The sequence below is a fragment of the Ammospiza caudacuta genome, chromosome 16 (genome assembly GCF_027887145.1).
Source record: "Ammospiza caudacuta isolate bAmmCau1 chromosome 16, bAmmCau1.pri, whole genome shotgun sequence".
Taxonomy (NCBI): Eukaryota; Metazoa; Chordata; class Aves; order Passeriformes; family Passerellidae; genus Ammospiza; species Ammospiza caudacuta.
Genome location: NC_080608.1, coordinates 16370698 through 16382269, shown reverse-complemented (window position 1 = coordinate 16382269; position 11572 = coordinate 16370698). Strand labels below are relative to the sequence as shown.

Sequence of the window (11572 nt, the reverse complement as noted above, 5' to 3'; positions counted from 1 at the left end):
TGGAGGTGGCACTCAGTGCTCTGGGCTGGGGACAAGGTGGGGATCAGGCACAGTTTGGGCTCGATGGGTTTCGGAGGTGTTTTATAACCTCAGAGATCCTGGAATTGTGCCGTTTCTCCCTTTGGAGCTGCACATTCCCCGCCATGGCTCCGGCCCCGCCACGTCCCCTCAGCCCCGCGCGTCCCCGCCCGCCGCCCGCAGGGGGCGCCCGCGCGCGCCCGGCCCGCCCCGGCCCTGCCCGGCCAAAATGGCGGCGGCGGCCGCGGCGGTGCCGCTGCGGGTCTGCCACCAGGAAATCGTCAAATTCGACCTGGAGATCAAGGCGGCCGTGCAGGTACCGCCGCCAGCCGCGGGACACCCCGGCACGGCCTCGGGGAGAGCCGGGCCCGCGCTGACCGCGCCGTTGTGTTCCAGGACATCCGGGACTGCCCGGGGCCGCTCAGCGCCCTCACGGAGCTCAATGCCGCCGTCAAGGAGAAGTTCCGACACCTCCGCGGCCGCATCCAGGTGAGGGGCCCGGCCGGGGCTGCTGAGGGCACCGAGCTGTGCTCCGGGCCCACCGGCTGTGGTTTAGGGCTGGAGGATCTCGGCTGTGGGTTCCTGCCGGGGTTTGGGGCTGTTCTGCGAATGTTTTGGGGGTCCCGGCTGAGATCTGGGGAGTCGCAGCCCAGGATTATCAGATAAATGTTCTCCGAACCCGCTCCCCGGCCGGGGCTGGGCTGTGCGAGCTGCGGGTGGCTGCTGAGGTTCTGGTGTTTGTGCTCTCCGCCGAAGGAGCTGGAGCAGATGGCCAAGGAGCAGGACAAGGAGTCGGAGAAACAAGCCTTGCTGCGGGAGGTGGAGAACCACAAGAAGCAAATGCTCAGGTGGGTCTGGCAGCTGGGGCTGTTCCCCAGCCCGCTGTAAGCAGAGATTGGCTGGGTTTGGTGCAGCGTCTGCTTTGGAAGCCCAGCCCCTGCCACGTGTTTTGTGCCAGACCGAGAGGTCAGGGACAGAAAGGGCTCAGCTCCCTTCTCCTGCCCTGACTTCCTGACTCTGGTCTGACCCTTTGAGCTCAAAGAAGGTGGCTTAGGAGTCTGGCTCAGTTTTCTTCTTCCCTTGGTTCTTAAATGCTACACTGAGGAGCGGGAATGTCAGGATGGAATGTTTTTGTTGTGTGTAGGAATACAGAGAAGGTCAGGGGCTGAGGGAGCTGGGAAAGGGACTCAGCCTGGAGAAAAGGAGGCTCAGGGGGAACTTCTGGCTCTGCACAGCTCCTGACAGGAGGGGACAGCCAGGTGGGCATCCAGGATGAGAGAATGAAACAGCCTAAAGTTGTGCCAGGGCAGGCTCAGGGTGGGCACAGCAGGAATTTCCCCATGGAAAGGGGGCTCAGGGCAGGCTCAGGGTGGGCACAGCAGGAATTTCCCCATGGAAAGGGGGCTCAGGCACTGGAACTGCCCAGGGAGGGTTGGATCCCCATCCCTGGAGTGCCCAAGGAAGGGCTGGAGGTGGCACTCGGTGCTCTGGGCTGGGGACAAGGTGGGAATGGGGCACAGCTTGGACTTGATGACCCTGGAAGTATTTTCCAGCCCAAGTGTTTATTGGGTTCTGAGGGTCCTTGCATGTATCAGGGGTGCCCACTTATAGTGGTGGTTGCTTTGTGAAAATTGTCTGCGCTTGCAAGGTGTTGCCATCACATTACAACACTCTGCTCTTGTGATTTCAGCAACCAGGCAGCCTGGAGAAAGGCAAATCTGGCCTGCAAAATTGCTATTGACAACTCTGAGAAAGATCAGCTGCTGCAGGGAAGAGATGTCTTGAGACAAAGGTATTGGACTGTCCCACTGTACTGTGGGATTTAAGCAATGTCTCCTATATTCACTCATTTTAAATGGAAGTGACATAGTCTTTTTAAGTTATTAATTATATCAAGTGTAGCTTTTCTTTTTTAAGTGCATTTCCCTTTTGTGGAGATTTGGGCTGTTAAGGATTGTGATGAATTCAGGTTTTCTTGGCATGTCTAAGCAGAAAAGGGGATAAATTAACCTTCATAGCTTTACAAATTCTTTACAAAGTCTTTTACATTAATTCCAGATAGGTTCTAAATAAGACCTGCTCATTATCCAAGCTCTTTTCACATCCAGAACTGGATGTGAGTGTGTGGGGGTGTGTATTGAAAGCAACAGCTGGGATACTCAGGATGATAAAATGGGTTTGTGTTGGTGCTCCCATAGCAACTCATGGACTTACACAGTCCTGAGTGAACAAGTGGTGAAATTCAGGGCCCTGTGAAATTCTGGGCTGTTATTTGGGCTCAGGAGTTTCATATTTTGTGATTATTCTTTATTGTTTAGCAAAAACAATCTGAATTTCTCATGCAGTGAGAACCAGTACACTGTACACTGCAGAGATGTTTAGTGACAAGTATTGCTCTCATCTCCCTATCAACAGCATTTTCCCAGAGTATCAAAAAAAGAAATCTCTTCCTGCTTTGCTTTTTTTCTCTTTTCAGGAAGACCACAAAGGAAAGTCTGGCAGAGAGTGCAAGCAACATCACAGAGAGCCTGATGGGCATCAGCAGGATGATGTCCCAGCAGGTGCAGCAGAGCGAGGAGACTGTGCAGACCTTAGGTACAGCTGGAGTTTGGGCATGGAGGGTGATGGAAGCACCTTTGCTCAGCTCTGTCAGCCTGGGGAGAGGAGCAGAGTGGGACAATGTGCTGCAGTGATGATTAAAGACTGGCCAGCAGGCTCCTCTAACAGCTGGACATAAACAGGAAATATCAGTGTACTTTGTGTGGAGTTTCTGTGTCATGATCATGAGAAGGAAGAGGGATCAGGATGAGGTTGGGTTTCTTGTAAAAGCAAACTGAGCTCACACAGTGCCCAGAGTGAGTCTGGTGTTACTCTGTGCCACTGTCCTGGCACAGATTTGGGGACGGCAGAGGGAACAAAAGGATTCAGGTCCCTGCACAGAGCAAGGAGTGTCTGCAGGGCTGCTCCAGCCAGGCTCCAGCTGGGATGGCTGAGACACCAAGATCAAGTGCCTTGAACCTGAGGTCACTTGCTCTGTCAGCAGTGCATCAGGGACTGTGAAACCAAGATTTCACCCAGTCCTTGGCTTCAACTCCCAAACCATAAATCAAGTGACCTGTCAGAACTGGTGATTCATGGAGCATTCACAAGTTGCTGCCTGGGCCTCTTCCTAGCTGTGCTTTTGGGCAGGAGGGAACTTTAAAGACAAGGATAAATAACTCAAGTTTGTCCCCCTTGCTTTCTGCCCCATGTGAGGCTGGCAGCTGGGCACAGTTTGTTCTTCTCCCATTAAAAGGACAGTTTGGCAGGCACTTTTTCACCCTGTTCCTGAATGGTCAGCACTTGGAATTCATCAAGGGAAAAACTACCCAAGGTCGTTTACAAATCCCAGCTGCAAATTCTGAGTTAGCAATGGGAATTCCTGCTTCCCGAGCATTCCCTAGGATGCAGTGAGGGTTTGAGGCAGGGAAGCTCTGCTTTGTCATTAACTCTGGCAAACAAGTTTTCTGTTTTCACTTGGATCAAAATGCCTCTTGAAATGGGATGGGACAAAGTGTTTTGCAAAATATTGCAGACCTGCTTCTGCTCTGTTTTTGTGAACCAGACAGTGCTGGATTTGACCTTTCTGTGAGCAGCCAGGGCAGTGTAGGGTAATGCACTGTCCTGCAGGCTGTGCTTTCTGTAAAGCAGAAAAAAGGGCATTCCAGGGCTTTTGCTTTTGCTTTGAAAGGAGCAAGGCTGAGGAGTTTGGGACATGTGTGTTTTCTCACACACTTCTAGTTGACCCTTCTTGTTTTTATTAGGCAAAAAAATTGCTCTGTGTGAATTGCTCATTCAGAAATGCCTATTAAAAACTGTTTGAGCTGAATAATTCTGCAAGCCCACACTGATTTACTGCTGGGGCTTGGGGGAGCACTTTCAGTGGTGCAATTAATATATTCAATTATTTCCCTTTCCTGCTGCTGCTGGTGATTTCTCTCTCTAGCACCATTCCTGTTTCACTCTGCTTCCAGCAGTGCTGCCTGAAAAACCTGAACTAGATTTGACCTGCTAACCCAAAAATTCAAAATTCAGGAACTTCCGTAGTATCTTTAATCCTTTCAGTGCTCTTATTTCACTTTGCACTCCTGAGCTGTGAGAACTCTGTGTCAGTCTCACCCACAAGTCAGCCTGACCCAGAAGGATCTCTCAGGCACTGTGTTACCAAATATCCTTACACACTTTGCTGGGTATTTTTAAAGCACAACATGCTGATTTAAATTTTTTTTTCTGTTCCCCTTTAATTTCAGCCAATTCTTCCCGAACCATCCTGGAGGCAAATGAGGAATTCAAGTCCATGTCTGGCACCATCCAGCTGGGGAGGAAGCTGATCACCAAGTACAACCGCCGGGAGCTGACGGACAAGCTGCTCATCTTCCTGGCCCTCGCCCTCTTCCTGGCCACTGTGCTCTACATCCTCAAAAAGAGACTCTTCCCGTTTTTGTAAAATCCCAACAATCACTGAACTATTAAAAAAAATAATCAGAAGGAGATGGTTGATAACGGTGGGGCTTTTAAATGAAATAATAAAAGGATATTGCAATGGCTGGAGGAGCGTTAGAGTAGGCAGGAATTTGTGCTGTCCCCATGGAGCTGGTGAGCTGCCTCAGAAGAGATTGATAGATCATGCTTGGAAAGAAGAAATGCCAATTTGCCCGTGGGTTTGGGGAAGCAAGCACCTGAGGGACTGGGCACTCATAGGTGCCAGTCTGAACTTTCAGCCTCTCACTGATTTCTGCCTTGAAATGAAGTTTTGTCCTTGGCTTGGACTGGAAGCTGCTCTGCCATCTGTGTGTAAGGTGCTGAGAGTAAGAGGAAGGATGGAAGAGAAAAACCTCAACATTCCATTAATAAAATATTTATTGTATTCATGTCAACAGAGTTTTGTTTAAAAGAGCCTTTCAGTGTAAAAATTCTGTTTTTTCTTTAGCAGCAGTGGTTGCTTATGGATTGTTTTTCTGGGAGCATAACACAGCCTTGCTCTGTCCCTCTGGTTTTGGGAGCGCTCTGAGCAAAGCAAAAATGGGAACCCCACTTGTTACTCTGAATTCAAACAACAGTTAAGAAAATTAGATTGGCAATCTACTAAAATCAAAACCCCTTTTCCTCCTTTTCTTTATATAACTTCATCCTTTATCTTTGCAGTATTACTGCCAAGGGGGGCATTTGGAACTTGGAGGGTTTTACTCCTATTTTGTGGCCCTGGAACAGGCAGACTGGACAGAGTGGATGTGGTTTCCATATTGATGAATCCTTGTGTTTCAGGGCAGTTCTTCCTCCCAGCCTTTCCTGAGATACAGAATTGCACCAAGAATGAATTAAATTGGTGATGTGCACATTGGGGGTTTGAATAAGAGAAATGACTCAGCTTCAAAATCTAATCTTTGTAAATAAGCCTGCCTGCATAACGTGTCAATTTACAGAGAGACAATTAGAGACAATTAGAGATAAAGGGACTGGGGGAAAAATAGCAAGGACTACTGGATTTTTTGAGAGAGGGGAAGGGGAGAAATTCCCCTTCCCCTCTCTCAAAAAGGGGATGCAACAGGTACTTGAATAATTTCCTTCCACAGGCAGCCAGGAATCACCCAGGCTCCTGATGGGCCACAGACCTGGCAGGAAATAATCAGTGGAGACAGCAAGATAAATGAGATAAATTTTATTTGTCTTTGTGGTGAGAAGGGTGATTTGGTGCAGCAGCTCAGGAGGTGCCTCAGCAGCCACCCTGGAGCAGAGCACAGCTCCTGGTGATTGCCTGTGTCCCTCCTGGCACAGCTGGTGCTGATTGCCTGGGTCTCACCTGGCACAGCTGGTGCTGATTGCCCGGTCTCACCTGGCACACCTGCTGCTGATTGCCCGGTCTCACCTGGCACAGCTGATGCTGATTGCCTGTGTCCCTCCTGGCACAGCTGATGCTGATTGCCCGGTCTCACCTGGCACAGCTGATGCTGATTGCCCGGTCTCACCTGGCACAGCTGATGCTGATTGCCTGTGTCCCTCCTGGCACAGCTCATGGTGATTGCCTGGGTCTTACCTGGCACAGCTGGTGCTGATTGCCTGGGTCTCACCTGGCACAGCTGGTGCTGATTGCCCAGGTCTCACCTGGCACAGCTGGTGCTGATTGCCTGTGTCCCTCCTGGCACAGCTCATGGTGATTGCCTGGGTCTTACCTGGCACAGCTGGTGCTGATTGCCTGGGTCTCACCTGGCACAGCTGGTGCTGATTGCCTGTGTCCCTCCTGGCACAGCTCATGGTGATTTCCTGGGTCTCACCTGGCACAGCTGATGCTGATTGCCTGGGTCTCACCTGGCACAGGTGAGAATTGTTCTCCAAACAGGCTGCAGGTGCTTTGTATCACAACCAAATGCCACAGCCAGGTGGCATCATGGTGATTGCATGGCTCCCTCCTGGCCCACCTGGGGCTGATTGCCCAGGTCCATCCTGGCACAGCTGGTGCTGATTGCCTAGCTCCTGGCACAGCTGAGGGTGATTACCTGGCTCCCACCTGGCACAGTGGGGTGCCCCAATCAGCCCTAACAATGCCCAGCTGGGGCTGGAGGGTGGTGCTCAAATACCCTCCCTGCAGACTCACTCTGGTGGTTGCTTTGCTCCTGGTCACAGGCTCGGGTCCTGCAGCAAAGGTAGGACTTGGTTTCTCTTTTTATTTTGGCAAAGTGAGCAAATTTTTGGGAAGAGGAAGTGGTTGTGCCTGGCTTTTTGTTGTCTGATCCAGGGAATGTGGAAAGTTGTGCCTGGGCAGTTTTTCTTTGCCTGCAGAGGTTTTATATTTGCACTCAGGATGTTGCGCCTCGGGGTCTTGCTGCTGTGTGCCTGAGGTTGTGTTGTGAAGGGTAGAAAATGGCATTGTGTTGGTTTTCTGAAAAGGAGTGGCATTTTCTTGGGTATCTGCATTACCAAGGTCAGCAGAGCCATCAGGGATGGTGAGAAGGGAATGGCCTCTGCATGTTTGGTCTTGGGCATAGCTTGGGGGCCAAGGGCTGGAGCCCTTCTGAGACCAGGGAGTCCAGGAGTAGAAAGAGTTTGGGAAAGAAGGAAGAAACAGGCTCTGGAGAAGTGTTCAGGGCTGTGCTGGAGGGCTCATACACAAGTGAAAGCAAACAGGAGTGCTCCTGTTTCTCCTGGGCCATTCCCCTCCAAAAGGAACCTGGTACCCTCCCTACAAGTGGAGGGTGGAATTTACTGTCACAAAATAGTTGTAATAAAAGTATTTTTTCTTTGAAGAACAACGCTTCTTTAAAACAAGGACTAAGGAACCACTAGGAGCTTAAAAAAGGCTGAAATCTTGCTGTGGAGTTGTAGAGCTGAGACACAGCTGGCAGCAATCAAGTAGCTGTGGGTTAATGAACTCCTGCTCATTAAGTGTGTCCTGCAGCCCCTGAAGGGACTGGGGGTGTTTGGCTGAGCAGCTGGAGCCACTTAGGGATGAGGACAAGGCAGCTCTGATGCCTCAGCACTTTGAGAGGTTTGGAACTTGGAGGTTTGTGGTGAATTTAAGGTCCTGCTGGGGAGTCCAACCCACTGGGAGCAATTTGCTTTGTCTGAGCACCTGTGGAAAGAAGGGACAATGCCTGGAAGTTGTTCCTTGGAGTGTCAGGAGCCAGGCAGGGCTGTTGGATATTTGGCTGTGGGTGTAGATCCAATCCTGGTCTCCATTCCCACGTGGCCGTGGTGGGAAGGCTGTGGGCAGGAGCAGGTGCCATTGCATCCCTGAAATCTGCAGCATGAAAGTCACTTCCAGAGCATTCAGTTAGGTTTGTATTTCCTTGGAAAGTTGCCTTTTATTAATAGTTGCAATAAACGTGGGCCTGAGGAGCATTGGAAATTTAACATACACTGTAAATGTGCTGAGAGAGACTGACTTGATTTGACTCATAATTATTTTATTATTGATTATGGTGTTATCAAATACAGAAATATTGCAGAATAACTTTGGGAAAACAAATGAAGAGGATAATCCTATTTATTCCCTCCTCCCCTACAAGAATCAAGAGGAAATGAAGTTTGTATTTGAAGTTGTGTTTTTGAAAATGCTTTCCACATAACTGACTTTACCAAAATGGAAAGGTGAATTCATAGCTTGGAGGTTTCTAAAAATGTCTCTGCCAAATGTGCGTGGCTGCTGTCACATGCCAAGTGGCCCAGAGCAAGCCAGGCTGGAATCTTTGGGGGCTGAGAATATCCAGGGGACATGTGCATGCTTGTCTGCAAATATGTGGGGCTCTCCCTCAGAAAAAGGGGAGGATGGAAATCAGCTTTAACAGTACTTTGCCACCCTGTTTGTAATCAGTTTTAATATTGCTCTGCCACTCTGTTTGTAATGGTGTGATTCTCACAGAAGAGAATCCGAAGCAAGTCTTTTCCCCAGATGTGGTGTCTTGGTGATTGTACATTGCTGCAAAGCCCTTTCTGTCATTGAGTGAATGCTTGTTGAGTTTCCTTCCCACAAAGGTGAGAATTGTTCTCCAAACAGGCTGCAGGTGCTTTGTACCACAACCAAATGCCACAGCCAGGCTCTCAAATCATCCTGCTGCTCTCCAAAGCTGATTGTGGGCTTGTTCAGGGTGAAGCTGTTGAATAAACACAATTTTATTATTATCTGCTAGCTTATACAAAATGGTATGGACTGTGCCACAAAGGGAATGACAGCTCCACTGAGTTGAGGTTTGGTTTTCTCACAGGAACCTGTGATGAAGACTATGTGCCAGTTTCTTTGGTGATGGGTTGAGAGAGGTGGTGGCTGCCTGTACCTGTGCCTTGAAGTTTTAATCCTCTCCCACATACAGAGAGCTGCAATCTGAGGAAGGGACTGGGATCTTTATTAACTAAATTGGGTTTAGACCCAGGCCCTTCATGTGTTCAGAGATCTCCATTCAGTTTAGCACCTCCAGGTGTTGCCTTGGGCACTGAAATGCTGAGTGGGTCATGAGGCTCCTGCAGCCTTGCAAAGCCACTAAAAATAATTGGGCTAGAGTTGGGAGGCTTGGTGGTCAGAGAGTTGGTGGGCTCAGCTGGTGCTGATGCCTGGGCTGTTTACTCAAGAATTGGACTCGATGATCAGTGTGGGTGCCTTCCAACCCTGAATATTCTGTGGCTCTGAGCTGAGAAGCAAATCTGGTGAAGGTCCCCAGCCCCATCCAGCCCTGCCTGGGCTCTGCCCTGGCTGCTCCTGCTGGCAGTGACCCTGGCAGTGATCCTGCTCCCGCGAGTGCCCAGCCTGCTGTGTGTGACACCTTGCCGAGCCCCAGACAGCTTCCACTTGTGCTTCCTTTTATTTTTGACCCGCACGGCGAGGCTGATCCGATGCCATCGCTGCCGCATCAGAGCCGGCTCCCGCATCCCGCTTATCGGGGTGTCGGGGATGGCATGAAAGGAAAATGCCACTCGGCTGCTCCGAGCCCGGCCGGCCGATAACGCCGCGTGTGTCCCCGGGGCCGCGATAAGCGCGCAGAGGGCAGGCGGGGAGAGCGGCTCCGCGGGCATCAGCGCACACCCGCGCCTGCAGATAGAGCCAGTATATATAGAACCACATGAAAGCCTCTCGCTTTCTTCTTTTCAACAGCGGCAGGGCCGAGTGTCACGCCCAGGGACGCGCTGGGAGCTGACCCGGCGGGCTCGGGGCTCGCTGTCCCGCGGGGATGGAGCTGCGAGCCCGGGCCCGAGCGATGCTCTGCCCGCTGATAACGCCCCGGGAGCGCCCAGCGCGGCTCGCTGCCCTTTATCTCCCAAATGGAGAGCGGGACTCGGCTCTCCTGCTCGGGGTATTGGCTTTCCGTAGGTGTCACCCCAGCTCCGAGCGGGTTTTGCCGCTGCTGATGGGAGATAACTCTGTCAGAGGCATCTGGGTGCTGACATTATGGCCAGCCAGCCTGAAAGCGAGATAAGATTTTGCTATATTGAGTAAGTCTATTGATCCGGTCGGCCTCCTGTCCTGTGTCTGATAATAACTTGATGTTTCCAAGAGAAACAAGGCTCCCCTTGCTCAGTATATTCACAGAAATATAGTATATATATTAAAAAATGATAACTCGCTGTTTCAAATCTAAGCAAGCCTTCCCCTGTTCTGTATGCTGATATACATATTACACATATAAATATATCTATAAATATATCTATAAATATATCTATAAATATATCTATAAATATATCTATAAATATATCTATCTATAAATACATACACCAGTGCAGTGTTTGGATTAAATAATGAAGGATTCCTTTCTCAGGAAGGTTTTTAAAAGACGTTGCTTTTGCTGCTTCTCATTTGGATATTCCTAGCAGCATTTCCAATTTCTTCATTGTATTATTCCCATTTGTTTCAATGACAGGGATGATGTTTGAAAGTAGCTACAGCAAAAGAGAAAATAGTTTAATGTCAGTTAAAGCTCCTGGCTTTCACTGACTGGCTTGTACCAGTAGCCTGCTTATTCGAAACAAGCCAATAATTTTTTTTTTTTTTTGATTGAGGAAAAAGAAAACCCAAACAACCAATCTCTTTATCTGTAGATTTGTTTAAAATAGTTTTGTCCTTGGTAATTGCAGCCTTTGACCCAAACTTTGTTCCTGATCTTTCACATTCATGGTAAATAACTTTGTAAGCAATTAATAAGATAATGTTCATGCTGAGAGACAGCAAGTGGGAAATTACCTTCTCATTACTGAAAGTGAATTCATTTTTGTGAAGATGGGGGTTTATATTTAGGTTTTGCAGATCTCAACAAGAGCTTCCTGGTCTTATCACCTTGTCAAAAAAAAAAAAAAGTGTCTGTCAGAGGATTCCAGAAGAGATAGCGAGGAAATGCCAGTGGAGAAAGCCTCACTCCAGCCACAACAAACAGTAAATATAGACGGAAAAAACCTTTTATGTTCAGATGAAAACTTTGCTTCTGCCCCTGCGAGAGGGGAATGGCAGCGGAGCTATTTTGGTGGATTAAAGCCAAAAGATAGCAGCAGCTCTCTGTGGCCTCGCCGGGGCACGGGACTCGGTGAACTGTAGCAATGAGAACCGTGTGTTAATTCGGGTATTCAATTAATTGTAGCAATGAGCACTGTGTGTTGTTAATTGGGGTATTAGTGAGTTGTAGCAATGAGCCTAGTGTGCTCTTAATTCGGGTGGATCAATTAATTATCGCAATTAGCACCCTGTATTGTTAATTCGGGTACCCCAGTGAATTGCGGCAATGAGCACCCCGTGTTAATTCGGGAATCAGTGAATTGTAGCAATGATTGCAGTCAATTCAGGAATCTCAATTAATTGTAGCAATGAGCACCCCTGTATTGTTAATTGATGTATCTCAATTAATTGTAGCAATGAACACACCTGTGTTGTTAATTCGGGTACCAGTGAGTAGTAGCAATGAGCATTATGTGCTGTTAATTCGAGTTTCTCAATTAATTGTAGCAATAAACACACCTGTGCTGTTACTCCGGATGTATCAATTAATTGTCGCAATGATTGCAGTTAATTCGGGTATCTCGGTGAATTACAGCAATGAGCGCC

The 11572-nt window shown here is 49.0% G+C and overlaps 1 protein-coding gene across 1 annotated transcript; it reads left to right on the top strand.

Moving 5' to 3' along the window:
• The first annotated feature begins 242 nt into the window (after window positions 1-242).
• On the top strand, window positions 243-4938 carry BNIP1 (BCL2 interacting protein 1). Its single transcript, XM_058815268.1, has 6 exons — window positions 243-334; window positions 415-507; window positions 775-866; window positions 1709-1810; window positions 2495-2613; window positions 4308-4938. The coding sequence occupies exons 1-6, from the start codon at window positions 248-250 to the stop codon at window positions 4502-4504; spliced, it is 690 nt and encodes a 229-aa protein (XP_058671251.1). The 5' UTR covers window positions 243-247; the 3' UTR covers window positions 4505-4938.
• Window positions 4939-11572: the final 6634 nt, after the last annotated feature.